The sequence below is a fragment of the Oncorhynchus keta genome, chromosome 18 (genome assembly GCF_023373465.1).
Source record: "Oncorhynchus keta strain PuntledgeMale-10-30-2019 chromosome 18, Oket_V2, whole genome shotgun sequence".
Classification (NCBI taxonomy): domain Eukaryota; kingdom Metazoa; phylum Chordata; class Actinopteri; order Salmoniformes; family Salmonidae; genus Oncorhynchus; species Oncorhynchus keta.
The window spans coordinates 29,689,748-29,702,706 of NC_068438.1; the positions used below are offsets into that span (position 1 = coordinate 29,689,748).

The 12,959-nt window shown below is 42.1% G+C and overlaps 1 protein-coding gene across 1 annotated transcript in view; it reads right to left on the bottom strand.

Annotated features, from left to right (window-relative positions):
• The window catches only part of LOC118396878 (serine/threonine-protein kinase NLK-like), a 146,866-nt gene extending 140,474 nt beyond the window's left edge, over window positions 1-6,392 (bottom strand). Inside the window, exon 1 of the mRNA XM_052467872.1 lies at window positions 4,748-6,392. Within this exon, the coding sequence (XP_052323832.1) occupies window positions 4,748-5,202 (455 nt within the window). The 5' untranslated portion in view covers window positions 5,203-6,392. The remainder of the gene's footprint in view (window positions 1-4,747) is intronic.
• Window positions 6,393-12,959: the final 6,567 nt, after the last annotated feature.

Sequence of the window (12,959 nt, forward strand, 5' to 3'; positions counted from 1 at the left end):
TAGTAATAGGGGTTGCAACAATTTCAGCAGATAATTTGAGAAAGAGAGGGTCCATATATAGAGATTTTATATTGATTTTTAGAACAAATAAACCATAAATAAACACTACTATTCCTTGAACACCTGGTCGGAAAACTGTCATATTCCAATGATTAATTAATAATTGGAATTTCACCAACAGAAAAGCCTTACATTGCTGACGTTTGCCTGATCAGACTAAACCTCCCACCAAGCTTTGTAAACACCCTCCTCATTATGAAGCTGTATTTTCAAGATGAATATTTAGTACTGAAATACATTAAAAACACATTAAAAACACATTGGACTGAGTCTGAGTGCAACTTTGTTTTTAAAATAAGAGGCCTTGAGTGCTCAGCTGGATGGGTCTCTGGGAGGGAGGGGCAAGCTCCTGAAAGCCTTTGTGCCTTTAGCGAGTACAGCGCTATAAATATCCAGGCGGGCAGCAGTGGTGCAGATAAAAATCAGACAATGAGCAACAGAAAGTGATTTTGAGGAAAGGTCAGGCTAAGATTACAGAGGCGGTCTGGTGTTGCTGGGTATGCACGGAACAGGGGGAGAAGGAAAAGTAGGAGGGGGAAGACGGTGACCCTGACCAATAGTGTGTGCCGGAAAGACTACAACAAGCAGAATTCATTACCCTCCAACTCCAAACATAAGCCCAGGTAGAGATATGGTATATGCCCAGACCCAAAATAACCCTTTATCCCTTAACTGTTTTCAGATCTGATGGAAACTGATGGGAGTAAGCAATAGGGTGGAATGTTCTCTAATGCCACTGGAAGACTAGGTCGGGCCAACAACATATTACTTAAATACAGTTGAAGTCGGAAATTTACATACACTTAGGTTGGAGTCATTAAAACTTGTTTTTCAACCACTCCACAAATTTATTGTGGACAAACTATCGTTTTGGCAAGTCGGTTAGGACATCTACTTTGCGCATAACAAGTAATTTTCCCAACAATTGTTTAAGGTACAGATTATTTCACTTATAATTCACTGTATCACAATTCCAGTGGGTCAGAAGTTTACATACACTAAGTTGACAGTGCCTTTAAACAACTTGTAAAATTCCAGAAAATTATGTCATGGCCTTAGAAGCTTCTGATAGGCTAATTGACATAATTTGAGTCAATTGGAGGTGTACCTGTAGATGTATTTCAAGGCCTACCTTCAAACTCAGTGCCTCTTTTCTTTTGATTTTTCTATGATGTCAAGCAATCAGCCAAGACCTCAGAAAATAAATTGTAGACCTCCACAAGTCTGGTTGATCCTTGGGAGCAATTTCCAAACGCCTGAAGGTACCACATTCATCTGTACAAACAATAGTACGCAAGTATAACCACCATGGGACCACGCAGCCGGCATACCGCTCAGGCAGGAGACGCGTTCTGTCTCCTAGAGATGAATGTACTTGTGTGAAAAGTGCAAATCAATCCCAGAACAACAGTAAATGACCTTGTGAAGCTGCTGGAGGAAACAGGTACAAAAGTATCTATATCCACAGTAAAACAGGTCCTATATAGACATAACCTGAAAGGCCGCTCAGCAAGGAAGAAGCCACTGCTCCAAAACCGCCATAAAAAAGCCAGACTACGGTTTGCAACTGCACATGGGACGAAGATTGTACTTTTCTGGTCTGATGAAATAAAAATAGAACTGTTTGGTCATAATGACCATCGTTATGTTTGGAGGAAAAAGGGGGAAGCATGCAAGCCGAAGAACATTATCCCAACCGTGAAGCACAGGGGGTGGCAGCATCATGTTGTGGGGGTGCTTTGCTGCAGGAGGGACTGGTGCACTTCACAAAATAAATGTAATCACGAGGAACAAAAATGATGTGGATATATTGAAGCAACATCTCAAGACATCAGTCAGGAAGTTAAATGGGTCTTCCAAATGGACAATGACCCCAAGCATACTTCCAAAGTTGTGGCAAAATGGCTTAAGGACAACAAAGTCAATGTATCAGAGTTGTCATCACAAAGCCCTGACCTCAATCCAATAGAAATATTTGTGGGCAGAACTGAAAAAGTGTGTGCGAGAAAGGAGGCCTAACAAACCTGACTCAGTTATACCAGCTCTGTCAGGAGGAATGGGCCAAAATTCACCCAACTTATTGTGAGAAGCTTGTGGAAGGCTACCCGAAACGTTTGATCCAAGTTAAACAATTCAAAGGCAATGCTACCAAATACTAATTGAGTGTATGTAAACTTCAGACCCACTGGTAATGTGATGAAAGAAATAAAAGCTGAAATAAATCACTCTCTACCATTATTCTGGCATTTCACATTCTTAAAATAAAGTGGAATTTTTAATAGGATTAAATGTCAGGAACTGTGAAAAACTGATTTTAAATGTATTTGGCGAAGATGTATGTAACCTTCCGACTTCAACTGTACCTGTAGAGTGATTCCATGGCATCGGAAAATATTTTTGGTCTCAGATTGTTCTGGCAATTCTCACATAGAAACTTTATTGGGAGGAAGCATGTTTGAAATGCTTATTACATTTGTATCACAAATTATTTTTGAGAAAATCCTGATGAAAGTGGCCATTTTAGGCCCTTTTTAGACCTATACATGCCTCCTGTAAGACCGTGTGATTCGTGAACCATACATGATACATACAACATATTAGTGTCATTATACTCCTTATAGTGTGCTTTAACACATGGAGTAATATCTAGATTCTGAAATATACACTTTCACAGTCATTTATTCAACATTAAAAATATGAATATCTCAAAACAACCCTTTTAGGTTTAGTTCATTTTAAGACATATTGTTCGTAACAATATACTCTACAAGTACATCACATTTCCAGAGAGGACTTTGCTAATTCTGAAGTTCTGATCATTGAGCACCACCAACACAGTTAATGGTAAATGGATTCAAAGGGAACTCCCTCTGCTGGTGATTTGCTGAATGTTCAATCCTAAAGGAGGGCTGTGATTGGTTAATGACCTATAATGTCAATTTCTACCTATAAAATAATTTAAAGTATCAGGGCCCACTCTGGAAATATTATGTGTTTTGAAGAGTATTTTGTTCCAAACTCGAAAAGGGTAGATTTGAGATACTCATATATATTAATTGTTTTAATGTTGAATAAATTACTGTGAAAATGTGTGTTTCAGAATCTAAACATAGTCCATTATGTTAGCACACACTATAAGAATAATAAAGATACCAAGATGTTGTCTGTATCATGTATGGTACACAGATCATAAGGTCTTACAGGAGGCATGTACACTGAGTGTAGAAAACACCTTCCTAATATTGAGTTGCACCCCCCTTTGCCCTCAGAACAGCCTCAATTAGTCAGGACAAGTACTCTACATGGTGTTGAAAGCATTCCACAGGTATGCTGGCCCATGTTGACTAATATGCTTCCCACAGTTGTGTCAAGTTGGCTGGATGTCCTTTGGCTGGTGGACCATTTTTGATACACACAGGAAACTGTAGTGTGGAAAAACCCAGCAGTGTTGTAGTTCTTGACACACTCAAACTGGTGCTCCTGGCTTCTACTACCAAACCCCGTTCAAAGTCACTTAAATCTTCTGTCTTGCCCATTCACCCTTTCAATAGCACACATACGCAATCCATGTCTCAAGGATTAAAAATCATTTAACCTGTTCCTCCCCTTCATCTACGCTGATTGAAGTGGATTTAACAGGTGCCAACAGTAAGGGATCCTAGCTTTCACCTGGATTCACCTGGTCAGTCTATGTCATGGAAAGATTAGTTCATAATGTTTTGTACACTCAGTGTATAGGTCTAAAAAGGGCCTAAAATGCCCACTTTCATCATGATACAAATACATTTCAAACATACTTCCTCCCAATAAAGTTTCTAGGTATGAATTGCCCAAAAACTCAGATACAAAAAAATTATTCAGCTCCCGCTGGCGTGGAATCGCCCTATATGGCCCCTTGAGATGTACAGTAGGAGTAGCATAGGTATATTAATGGGTTGTTTTTAGAGTGGAGAAAAGAAAATGGCAGGTAGAGTTTGACTGAGGTGGTCCATGAGATGACTGATCACTGACAAACAGGACACTTGCTGAGTGATAACAGTGCTGCAGTAATACTGTAGTAGTAATTACCATGTTATTGCACTGGTAGCAACATCAAGGCCCCTCAGAATCCACATGTGCTCTGTACTTGGAAGAAGTGGTTCTATAGGCCAACTAATGTATTTCCAAAACTAAGGCACTTGAACATGGCCAGGTTGGGAGCCTTGGCCCCTTGAAGAGAGCCCAGAAACAGATGAAAGCCTAATCCCAAGTCTTAAAAACAGTTTATGGTTCAATCTGGGGATGTTACCCCCAGGACAGGTCCCTGGATCAGAGAGCTGTGTATCAAAAGCTATTTACCCTCCCACCTTCACACTCACATTTTTTTCACCTCAACCTTAGAAATTGGATATGCTTCATAAGCTACTAAACAGTACATAAACATACCTAGATTTTGAGTATTGGGGGATATAGGGGAGGTGAGTTCAGTCTCACTTCTGAAGATTTTTGGCCTGTGATTCCACCAAATAACTGTAACTGTTACTGACATAATCACAACATAGGCCTACATATTGATTCATACCTAACTTTGCAGCCTACTACTACACAAGGTCAGGTCACGTGCACACGGCCTCCTTAAAGAGAGCGCATGGCATCACACATTCTTTGCCTCATCCAGTAGGTAGGTTAACATATTTGTAACACTTACCAGACCACCCCAAAAGCTCCATAGCCGATGGGTCTGTCGGGCTCTATGTCCAACTGCGGCTGTAAGTGGTGCGAGTGTTGATGATGGTGGTGGTGAGCTTTGACAGCCGCAGCTTGAACTTGGGCAGGTGCCGCTGCCGCTGCCGGGCCGGGGGCTTGTCCAGGAGCTGGCGAGGGAAAGTATGGTTGTTGCTGGCTCGGGTTCAGCATTACCGCGGCTGCCGCTGCAGCTGCTGCTGTAGAAGCGTGTTGTTGTACAGGGTGGACAGCGGCGGCAGAGCCGGGGTGTTGCAAGTGATGCTGGCCCGGGTGGTGATGGTGGTGGAGATGGGGAGGTGGGAGATGCGGTAGTTGGTGGTGATGGTGCGGGTGATGGGCAGCAACTGCCGAGGCGCCACCGTTGTATGCAGCCATCATTTTTGCGGCATTGGCAGCCGTTGTTCCGCACAAAGCCATTCACTCAATAACAATAAAAAAGAAAGGAAAGGAGGGATATAGGTGAAAATGCGCCTTTTATTTTACGCGAAAATAATATCCCATGTGAAGGTAGGCTATAGGATTGGGCAGATGGTGTTTAACTGGTCATTGGTTGTGACCCGATGCATACAATCAACAAAACCAACTTGAAAAGGTTTGAATTAAATAAACATGTCAGCTATAATTCTGAGATCAACCTCACTCTCCCTGAAAGCTTTATCATTACACGGATCTGACCTACTTCTCGTAATTACATTTTCTTCCGCATGCACCGATAGCAGATAGGCCACTAAACTATTGCAATAATTAAAATGTAAATGAAGTATATTTTGTTAAAATTTTTAAATAAAAAATGCGACAGAAAAGAACCCGCACCCCCCACAATAAATAAATTATCCACGGCCCTAGGTCTCCCTCATGTTGGAAGTGGCGTCCCCCTCTCCACTGACGAAACTCGGTCAATTTCCCCTTCTTGATATTAAAAGGGAAACCGATATGTATCACATGGGAAATAGCACAGCATTCATCTTTCATTACTCAAGTTTGCCATATTGTCTGGTCCAGCACCGCCGTTGTTCCCACCGCCTGTGCTGCATGCAGTTTGCAGAAGTTATTCGGCTTGAGGTCGAGCTACCGTTGTTCGCTAGATAGCCACTTGTAAGTAGGCGTTGCGAGAACAGTATGGGAGACTTCAAATGTTCCGCATATAACAACAATTCCAATATTATGTAGCAGTAGACTGACTGACTGCAAGAACAAATAGACCCAAGCAAAGCGAGAACGCTACCGAGATGTGATACAATGTTGCCGTTTACGACGTCTTGTAGAAATAGGCTACGGACCGTTGTCCTCCCTCAGATGTCACAATTCCCGCAACCCCAGACTCCAGAAATCCGAATCATGTTGATAAAATTAGCTATATTTTTTTTTGTGATAACGAGGAAAACAAATTCTTCCGACAGCACAGTCAACTTATTTTCCCCATTGGATCCCGTGTGCTCAGCTTGTTCCGCACACTATCTCCCTACGCAGCACACACATAAATCCATTAAAGGAAAATATGAATAAAAACAAAAAATATCCAAAAGTCCCTTGTATTTAGAAAACAAGCAGCCAGTGTCGACTCCCTCCAGCCGGATGGTGCTGTCAGGACCTAGGAAACATGCACAGCCAGAGAACCCAGCCACTCAGTGATGGAAGGCTGTGGCTCCAATCAAAAGACGAGTTTGACGTTTTTTATGTTTTTTAGCCAATCAGTTGCATCCAGATAGCAACCGAGGATTTACCACGAAAGTCAAGGCCTGTGGACACTTGAAACTACCGCCATTGTGGAGACGTATACTTGTATGTCGCAGTGAAATATGAATAGAACATTTGAACCCGAATGGAGAACACGAGCTCCAGTTGCTCGTAGAAATTACACGAGGAGCGCGACCCAATCAATATCCGCTCAACAAGAATGTTATCTTTTACGCACAGTGATAGACATAGGATGTAACCAGTAACTGCTTACGCCTCTTCATATATTGCAAGGGTTTTGACAATTGCATTCAGTAGCCTAGCCTATATGCTATCTATACACATGCCGAAAAATATTGATTTATTGTATAGCCTGCATGTTGTTATTATAGACACTTGGTAACAGCGTTACCCATCAAAATCACGGTCACACAACTTTAGCCAATGCGTTATCGACTGCCTGTTCAGGCTATTAATGATTTATAAACGAACGAGGCAAATAATTAACTTTCTACAAACATCATATAGGTTGAAAACCCTTTTACACGCCCATCAAAAACACTTTTACACGGCCATCAAAAACCCTTTTACACGCCCATCAAAAACACTTTTACACGCCCATCAAAAACACTTTTACACACCCATCAAAAACCCTTTTACACGCCCATCAAAAACACTTTTACACGCCCATCAAAAACACTTTTACACGCCCATCAAAAACACTTTTACACGCCCATCAAAAACCCTTTTACACACCCATCAAAAACCCTTTTACACGCCCATCAAAAACCCTTTTACACGCCCATCAAAAACCCTTTTACACGCCCATCAAAAACCCTTTTACACGCCCATCAAAAACGGTACCTTAATGCAGTGTTAGTTCTACCATAATCATTCTTAAAAGACAATAGCATAACAACAAATAAAATGTCATTTTTGTTGCCCCTGTCTGAGGTGGTGTAACCATCACATCCCTGCAGAAAGATCCAGGTACATTGCTTTGAGAGATTGTGAACATCATAGTCTGACAAGTGCAGGTGGGCAGCCATAGACACCTGCAGTCCAAGTAAATATGTCAAACATATCTCATTAAATATTGCCACTAATTAGTGTCTGGGGAGAAGGCTACTATAGTCTCTCCTCTCTGTGTCTGGGGAGTATGTTTACTATAGTCTCTCTCCTCTCTGTGTGTGTCTGGGGAGTATGTTTACTATAGTCTGTCTCTGTGTCGGTTTACTATAGTCTCTCTCTCTCTCTGTGTCTGGGGAGTATGTTTACTATAGTCTCTCTCTCTCTCTCTCTCTCTCTCTCTCTCTCTGTGTCTGGGGAGTATGTTTACTATAGTCTCTCTCTCTCTCTGTGTCTGGGGAGTATGTTTACCATAGTCTCTCTCTCTCTCTGTGTCTGGGGAGTATGTTTACTATAGTCTCTCTCTCTCTTTTCTCTCTCTCTCTCTCTCTCTCTCTCTCTCTCTCTCTCTCTCTCTCTCTCTCTCTGTGTCTGGGGAGTAGGTTTACTATAGTCTCTCTCTCTCTGTGTCTGGGGAGTATGTTTACTATAGTCTCTCTCCTCTCTGTGTCTGAGGAGTAGGTTTACTATAGTCTCTCTCTCGCTCTGTGTCTGGGGAGTATGTTTACTATAGTCTCTCTCTCTCTCGCTCTGTGTCTGGGGAGTATGTTTACTATAGTCTCTCTCTCTCTCTCTGTGTGTGTCTGGGGAGTATGTTTACTATAGTCTCTCTCCTCTCTGTGTCTGGGGAGTATGTTTACTATAGTCTGTCTCCTCTCTGTGTCTGAGGAGTAGGTTTACTATAGTCTCTCTCTCGCTCTGTGTCTGGGGAGTATGTTTACTATAGTCCCTCTCTCTCTCTCTGTGTCTGGGGAGTATGTTTACTATTGTCTCTCTCTCGCTCTGTGTCTGGGGAGTATGTTTCCTATAGTCTTTCTCTCTCTCTCTGTGTCTGGGGAGTATGTTTCCTATAGTCTCTCTCTCTCTCTCTCCTCTCTGTGTCTGGGGAGTATGTTTACTATAGTCTCTCTCTCGATCTGTGTCTGGGGAGTATGTTTACTATAGTCTCTCTCTCTGTGTCTGGGGAGTATGTTTACTATAGTCTCTCTCTCTCTCTGTGTCTGGGGAGTATGTTTACTATAGTCTCTCTCTGTGTCGGTTTACTATAGTCTCTCTCTCTCTGTGTGTCTGGGGAGTATGTTTACTATAGTCTCTCTCTCTCTCCGTGTCTGGGGAGTATGTTTACTATAGTCTCTCTCTCTCTCTCTGTGTCTGGGGAGTATGTTTACTATAGTCTCTCTCTGTGTCGGTTTACTATAGTCTCTCTCTCTCTGTGTGTCTGGGGAGTAGACTTACTATAGGCTCCCCCTCAAGACTGGATAATCCCTCTGACAGAAAAAGGCCCCACAAGGATGGTCCACCCAGATTATTAATTAACCTAATTTTATGGACACCGGGAAAATAATCTAAAACCGAGAAAGTAGCAACCCGGAAAGTTAGCAACTCAAGATTTCAGTTTGTCTACATGGCTAAAGTGTCATTAGGCCTATTGCTAAATGAAGGCCAGGAGTTAAGTATCTCCCACATCAATATAGGGCCTCTATGTCTGGCTGGGTCCAATTCAAATATACATTATTTTATCTTCTAAATCTCACCTCACAAAAGTCTGGACAGATCTCAATTGAATGAGAAAGGTATTACATAATCATTGAAAGTCTCCAGCTATATTTTTACTGTGGGGATGTCCTCTGTCCTCTACAGCACAGCAGAGTGACCCAGCTATGGCGACTCTAATGGGGAGCAATCACCCAATTAGTTTGCAACATGGACGGACAGTGCTGCTGGAGGCACAGGAGAAGAGGGGAGGGGGTCACAGCACAGGAATGCTGGGGGGAATGTGCCTGGCAGAGAGGAGGCTACCATAGTTTGTAATTGGAGCAGAAAAAAGATGGTCAGCAGCACGCACATCATGATAAAAATTAAATATTGGGGAAGATTGCGAAAGGAGACACAAATACACCTCATTGTTGACCAGTCCAATAAATAAAAAATAAAAAATAAACTTTCAGTTATATTAGTGTTGTCTTGGGGCATTAGGTAATGCCGGTCTCATTTAGACTTACCACACACAGCTCTGCCAAAATGTTACAATTGTGAAAAGTGGTGATGTACTCTACTTTCTAAAAAGCCACTGTACAGATGTTGTATCTTAATTTGATCACTCTGTTGTTGCTGAAAAAAATTGCCTTGTGACTTACATAAATTCTCTCACTCGCTCAAATGCTAAAGCACCATACAGAATAAATGTCCTACTTCTGTAGGTCCTACAACTGCAACATTCAAATGTACAAAAATGTATCTGAAATTTTGTTTTATATAGCTTAATAACACAAGATATATATTGGGCTCTACTACGACATACAAGTGTATCCGAAATGCATCCGTAGCTTACACCCAAACTATAGCTTCTTGTAGCCTATCAAAATTAATTTCCCATTAGAAATGATCACCTTCTTTTATGTATCACCTTCTTTTGTTTTACTCCTGCAATGAAACTGGTAAAATTAAGATCCATTTAGATTTTTCACCTAGTCGGCCCGGGGGTTCGAACCAGTAACCTTTCGGTTCCTGGGCCAAAGCTCTTATTAACCGCTAGGCTACCTGCCGATCCCACACGTGTATATCAATAAACAAGATATAACATTATAAAATTCTATATACTACAAAGTAAAATATGTGCATTGCCATGAAGACTAGTGCCAACATTACCTTCAGAGTTAATGAGGTAGCTACAATGGGAGAGTTTCACTGTTCCCCTGTCTTCTCTCTGTCTCTCTCTGTGGAAGACAGGTCTATTTAAAGCAGCAGGTCATTTCCGTCCGAGTCTGTTTTTAGGAACTCACTTTTTCACAGGAGAGGAAATGAGATGTAAAACCCGGCCAAATTATGACAATTTCTATCACACTGGAAAATCAGTAGCTCCCGTAGCCCATTTCATTTATCAGCCGAGTCAGTCACGATGCCACACTGAAAGTACATTTTTATGGGAAGTGGGGAAATGGTGGATGCTCATTAAGAGCAGGCTGTATGTGGAAAAGATTTGCTTAGGTGTGACTCCATACAGTATCTGTACGTGGATGACCTTTGCTGAGGTGTGACTTCATATCTGAATGTGGACAAGCTTTGCTGAGGTGTGACTCCATATCTGAATGTGGACAAGCTTTGCTGAGGTGTGACTTCATATCTGAATGTGGACAAGCTTTGCTGAGGTGTGACTCCATATCTGAATGTGGACAAGCTTTGCTGAGGTGTGACTTCATATCTGAATGTGGACAAGCTTTGCTGAGGTGTGACTCCATATCTGAATGTGGACAAGCTTTGCTGAGATGTGACTCCATATCTGTATGTGGACAAGCTTTTGCTGAGGTGTGACTCCACATCTGTATGTGGACAAGCTTTTGCTGAGGTGTGACTCTATAAACTGTATGTGGACAAGCTTTTGCTGAGGTGTGACTCCACATCTGTATGTGGACAAGCTTTTGCTGAGGTGTGACTCCACATCTGTATGTGGACAAGCTTTTGCTGAGGTGTGACTCTATAAACTGTATGTGGACAAGCTTTTGCTGAGGTGTGACTCCACATCTGTATGTGGACAAGCTTTTGCTGAGGTGTGACTCTATAAACTGTATGTGGACAAGCTTTTGCTGAGGTGTGACTCCATATCTGTATGTGGACAAGCTTTTGCTGAGGTGTGACTCTATAAACTGTATGTGGACAAGCTTTTGCTGAGGTGTGACTCCATATCTGTATGTGGACAAGCTTTGCTGAGGTGTGACTCCATATCTGTATGTGGACAAGCTTTGCTGAGGTGTGACTCCACACCTGTATGTGGACAAGCTTTTGCTGAGGTGTGACTCTATAAACTGTATGTGGACAAGCTTTTGCTGAGGTGTGACTCCATATCTGTATGTGGACAAGCTTTGCTGAGGTGTGACTCCATATCTGTATGTGGACAAGCTTTGCTGAGGTGTGACTCCATATCTGTATGTGTACAAGCTTTGCTGAGGTGTGACTCCATATCTGTATGTGGACAAGCTTTTGCTGAGGTGTGACTCCATATCTGTATGTGGACAAGCTTTTGCTGAGGTGTGACTCCATATCTGTATGTGGACAAGCTTTGCTGAAGTGTGACTCTATAAACTGTATGTGGACAAACTTTGCTGAGGTGTGACTTCATATCTGAATGTGGACAAGCTTTGCTGAGGTGTGACTCCATATCTGAATGTGGACAAGCTTTGCTGAGGTGTGACTCCATATCTGTATGTGGACAAGCTTTTGCTGAGGTGTGACTCCACATCTGTATGTGGACAAGCTTTTGCTGAGGTGTGACTCTATAAACTGTATGTGGACAAGCTTTTGCTGAGGTGTGACTCTATAAACTGTATGTGGACAAGCTTTTGCTGAGGTGTGACTCCATATCTGTATGTGGACAAGCTTTTGCTGAGGTGTGACTCTATAAACTGTATGTGGACAAGCTTTTGCTGAGGTGTGACTCCATATCTGTATGTGGACAAGCTTTGCTGAGGTGTGACTCCATATCTGTATGTGGACAAGCTTTGCTGAGGTGTGACTCCATATCTGTATGTGGACAAGCTTTGCTGAGGTGTGACTCCATATCTGTATGTGGACAAGCTTTTGCTGAGGTGTGACTCCATATCTGTATGTGGACAAGCTTTTGCTGAGGTGTGACTCCATATCTGTATGTGGACAAGCTTTGCTGAAGTGTGACTCTATAAACTGTATGTGGACAAACTTTGCTGAAGTGTGACTCCATATCTGTATGTGGACAAGCTTTGCTGAAGTGTGACTCTATAAACTGTATGTGGACAAGCTTTGCTGAAGTGTGACTCTATAAACTGTATGTGGACAAACTTTGCTGAAGTGTGACTCCACATCTGTATGTGGATAAGCTTTGCTGAAGTGTGACTCTATAAACTGTATGTGGACAAACTTTGCTGAAGTGTGACTCCACATCTGTATGTGGATAAGCTTTGCTGAAGTGTGACTCTATAAACTGTATGTGGACAAGCTTTGCTGAAGTGTGACTCTATAAGCTGTATGTGGACAAGCTTAGCTGAAGTGTGACTCTATAAACTGTATGTGGACAAGCTTTGCTGAAGTGTGACTCTATAAACTGTATGTGGACAAGCTTAGCTGAAGTGTGACTCCATATCTGTATGTGGACAAGCTTTGCTGAAGTGTGACTCTATGAACTGTATGTGGACAAGCTTTGCTGATGTCTGTCTCCAGTCCATATCTATACTGCTCTAAACTTCATCATATAAAGGTTCTCAGAAGAGAAGTGTATATCGGTTGCGAGTTCTGGGAGTTTGGGACATTGATCCATTCATCACTAATGTATTTCAGAGCACTCTCTCCTGATGGGTGGAGTAGTAGCATGAGCACAAGCATTGGCCACTGAATGTTTT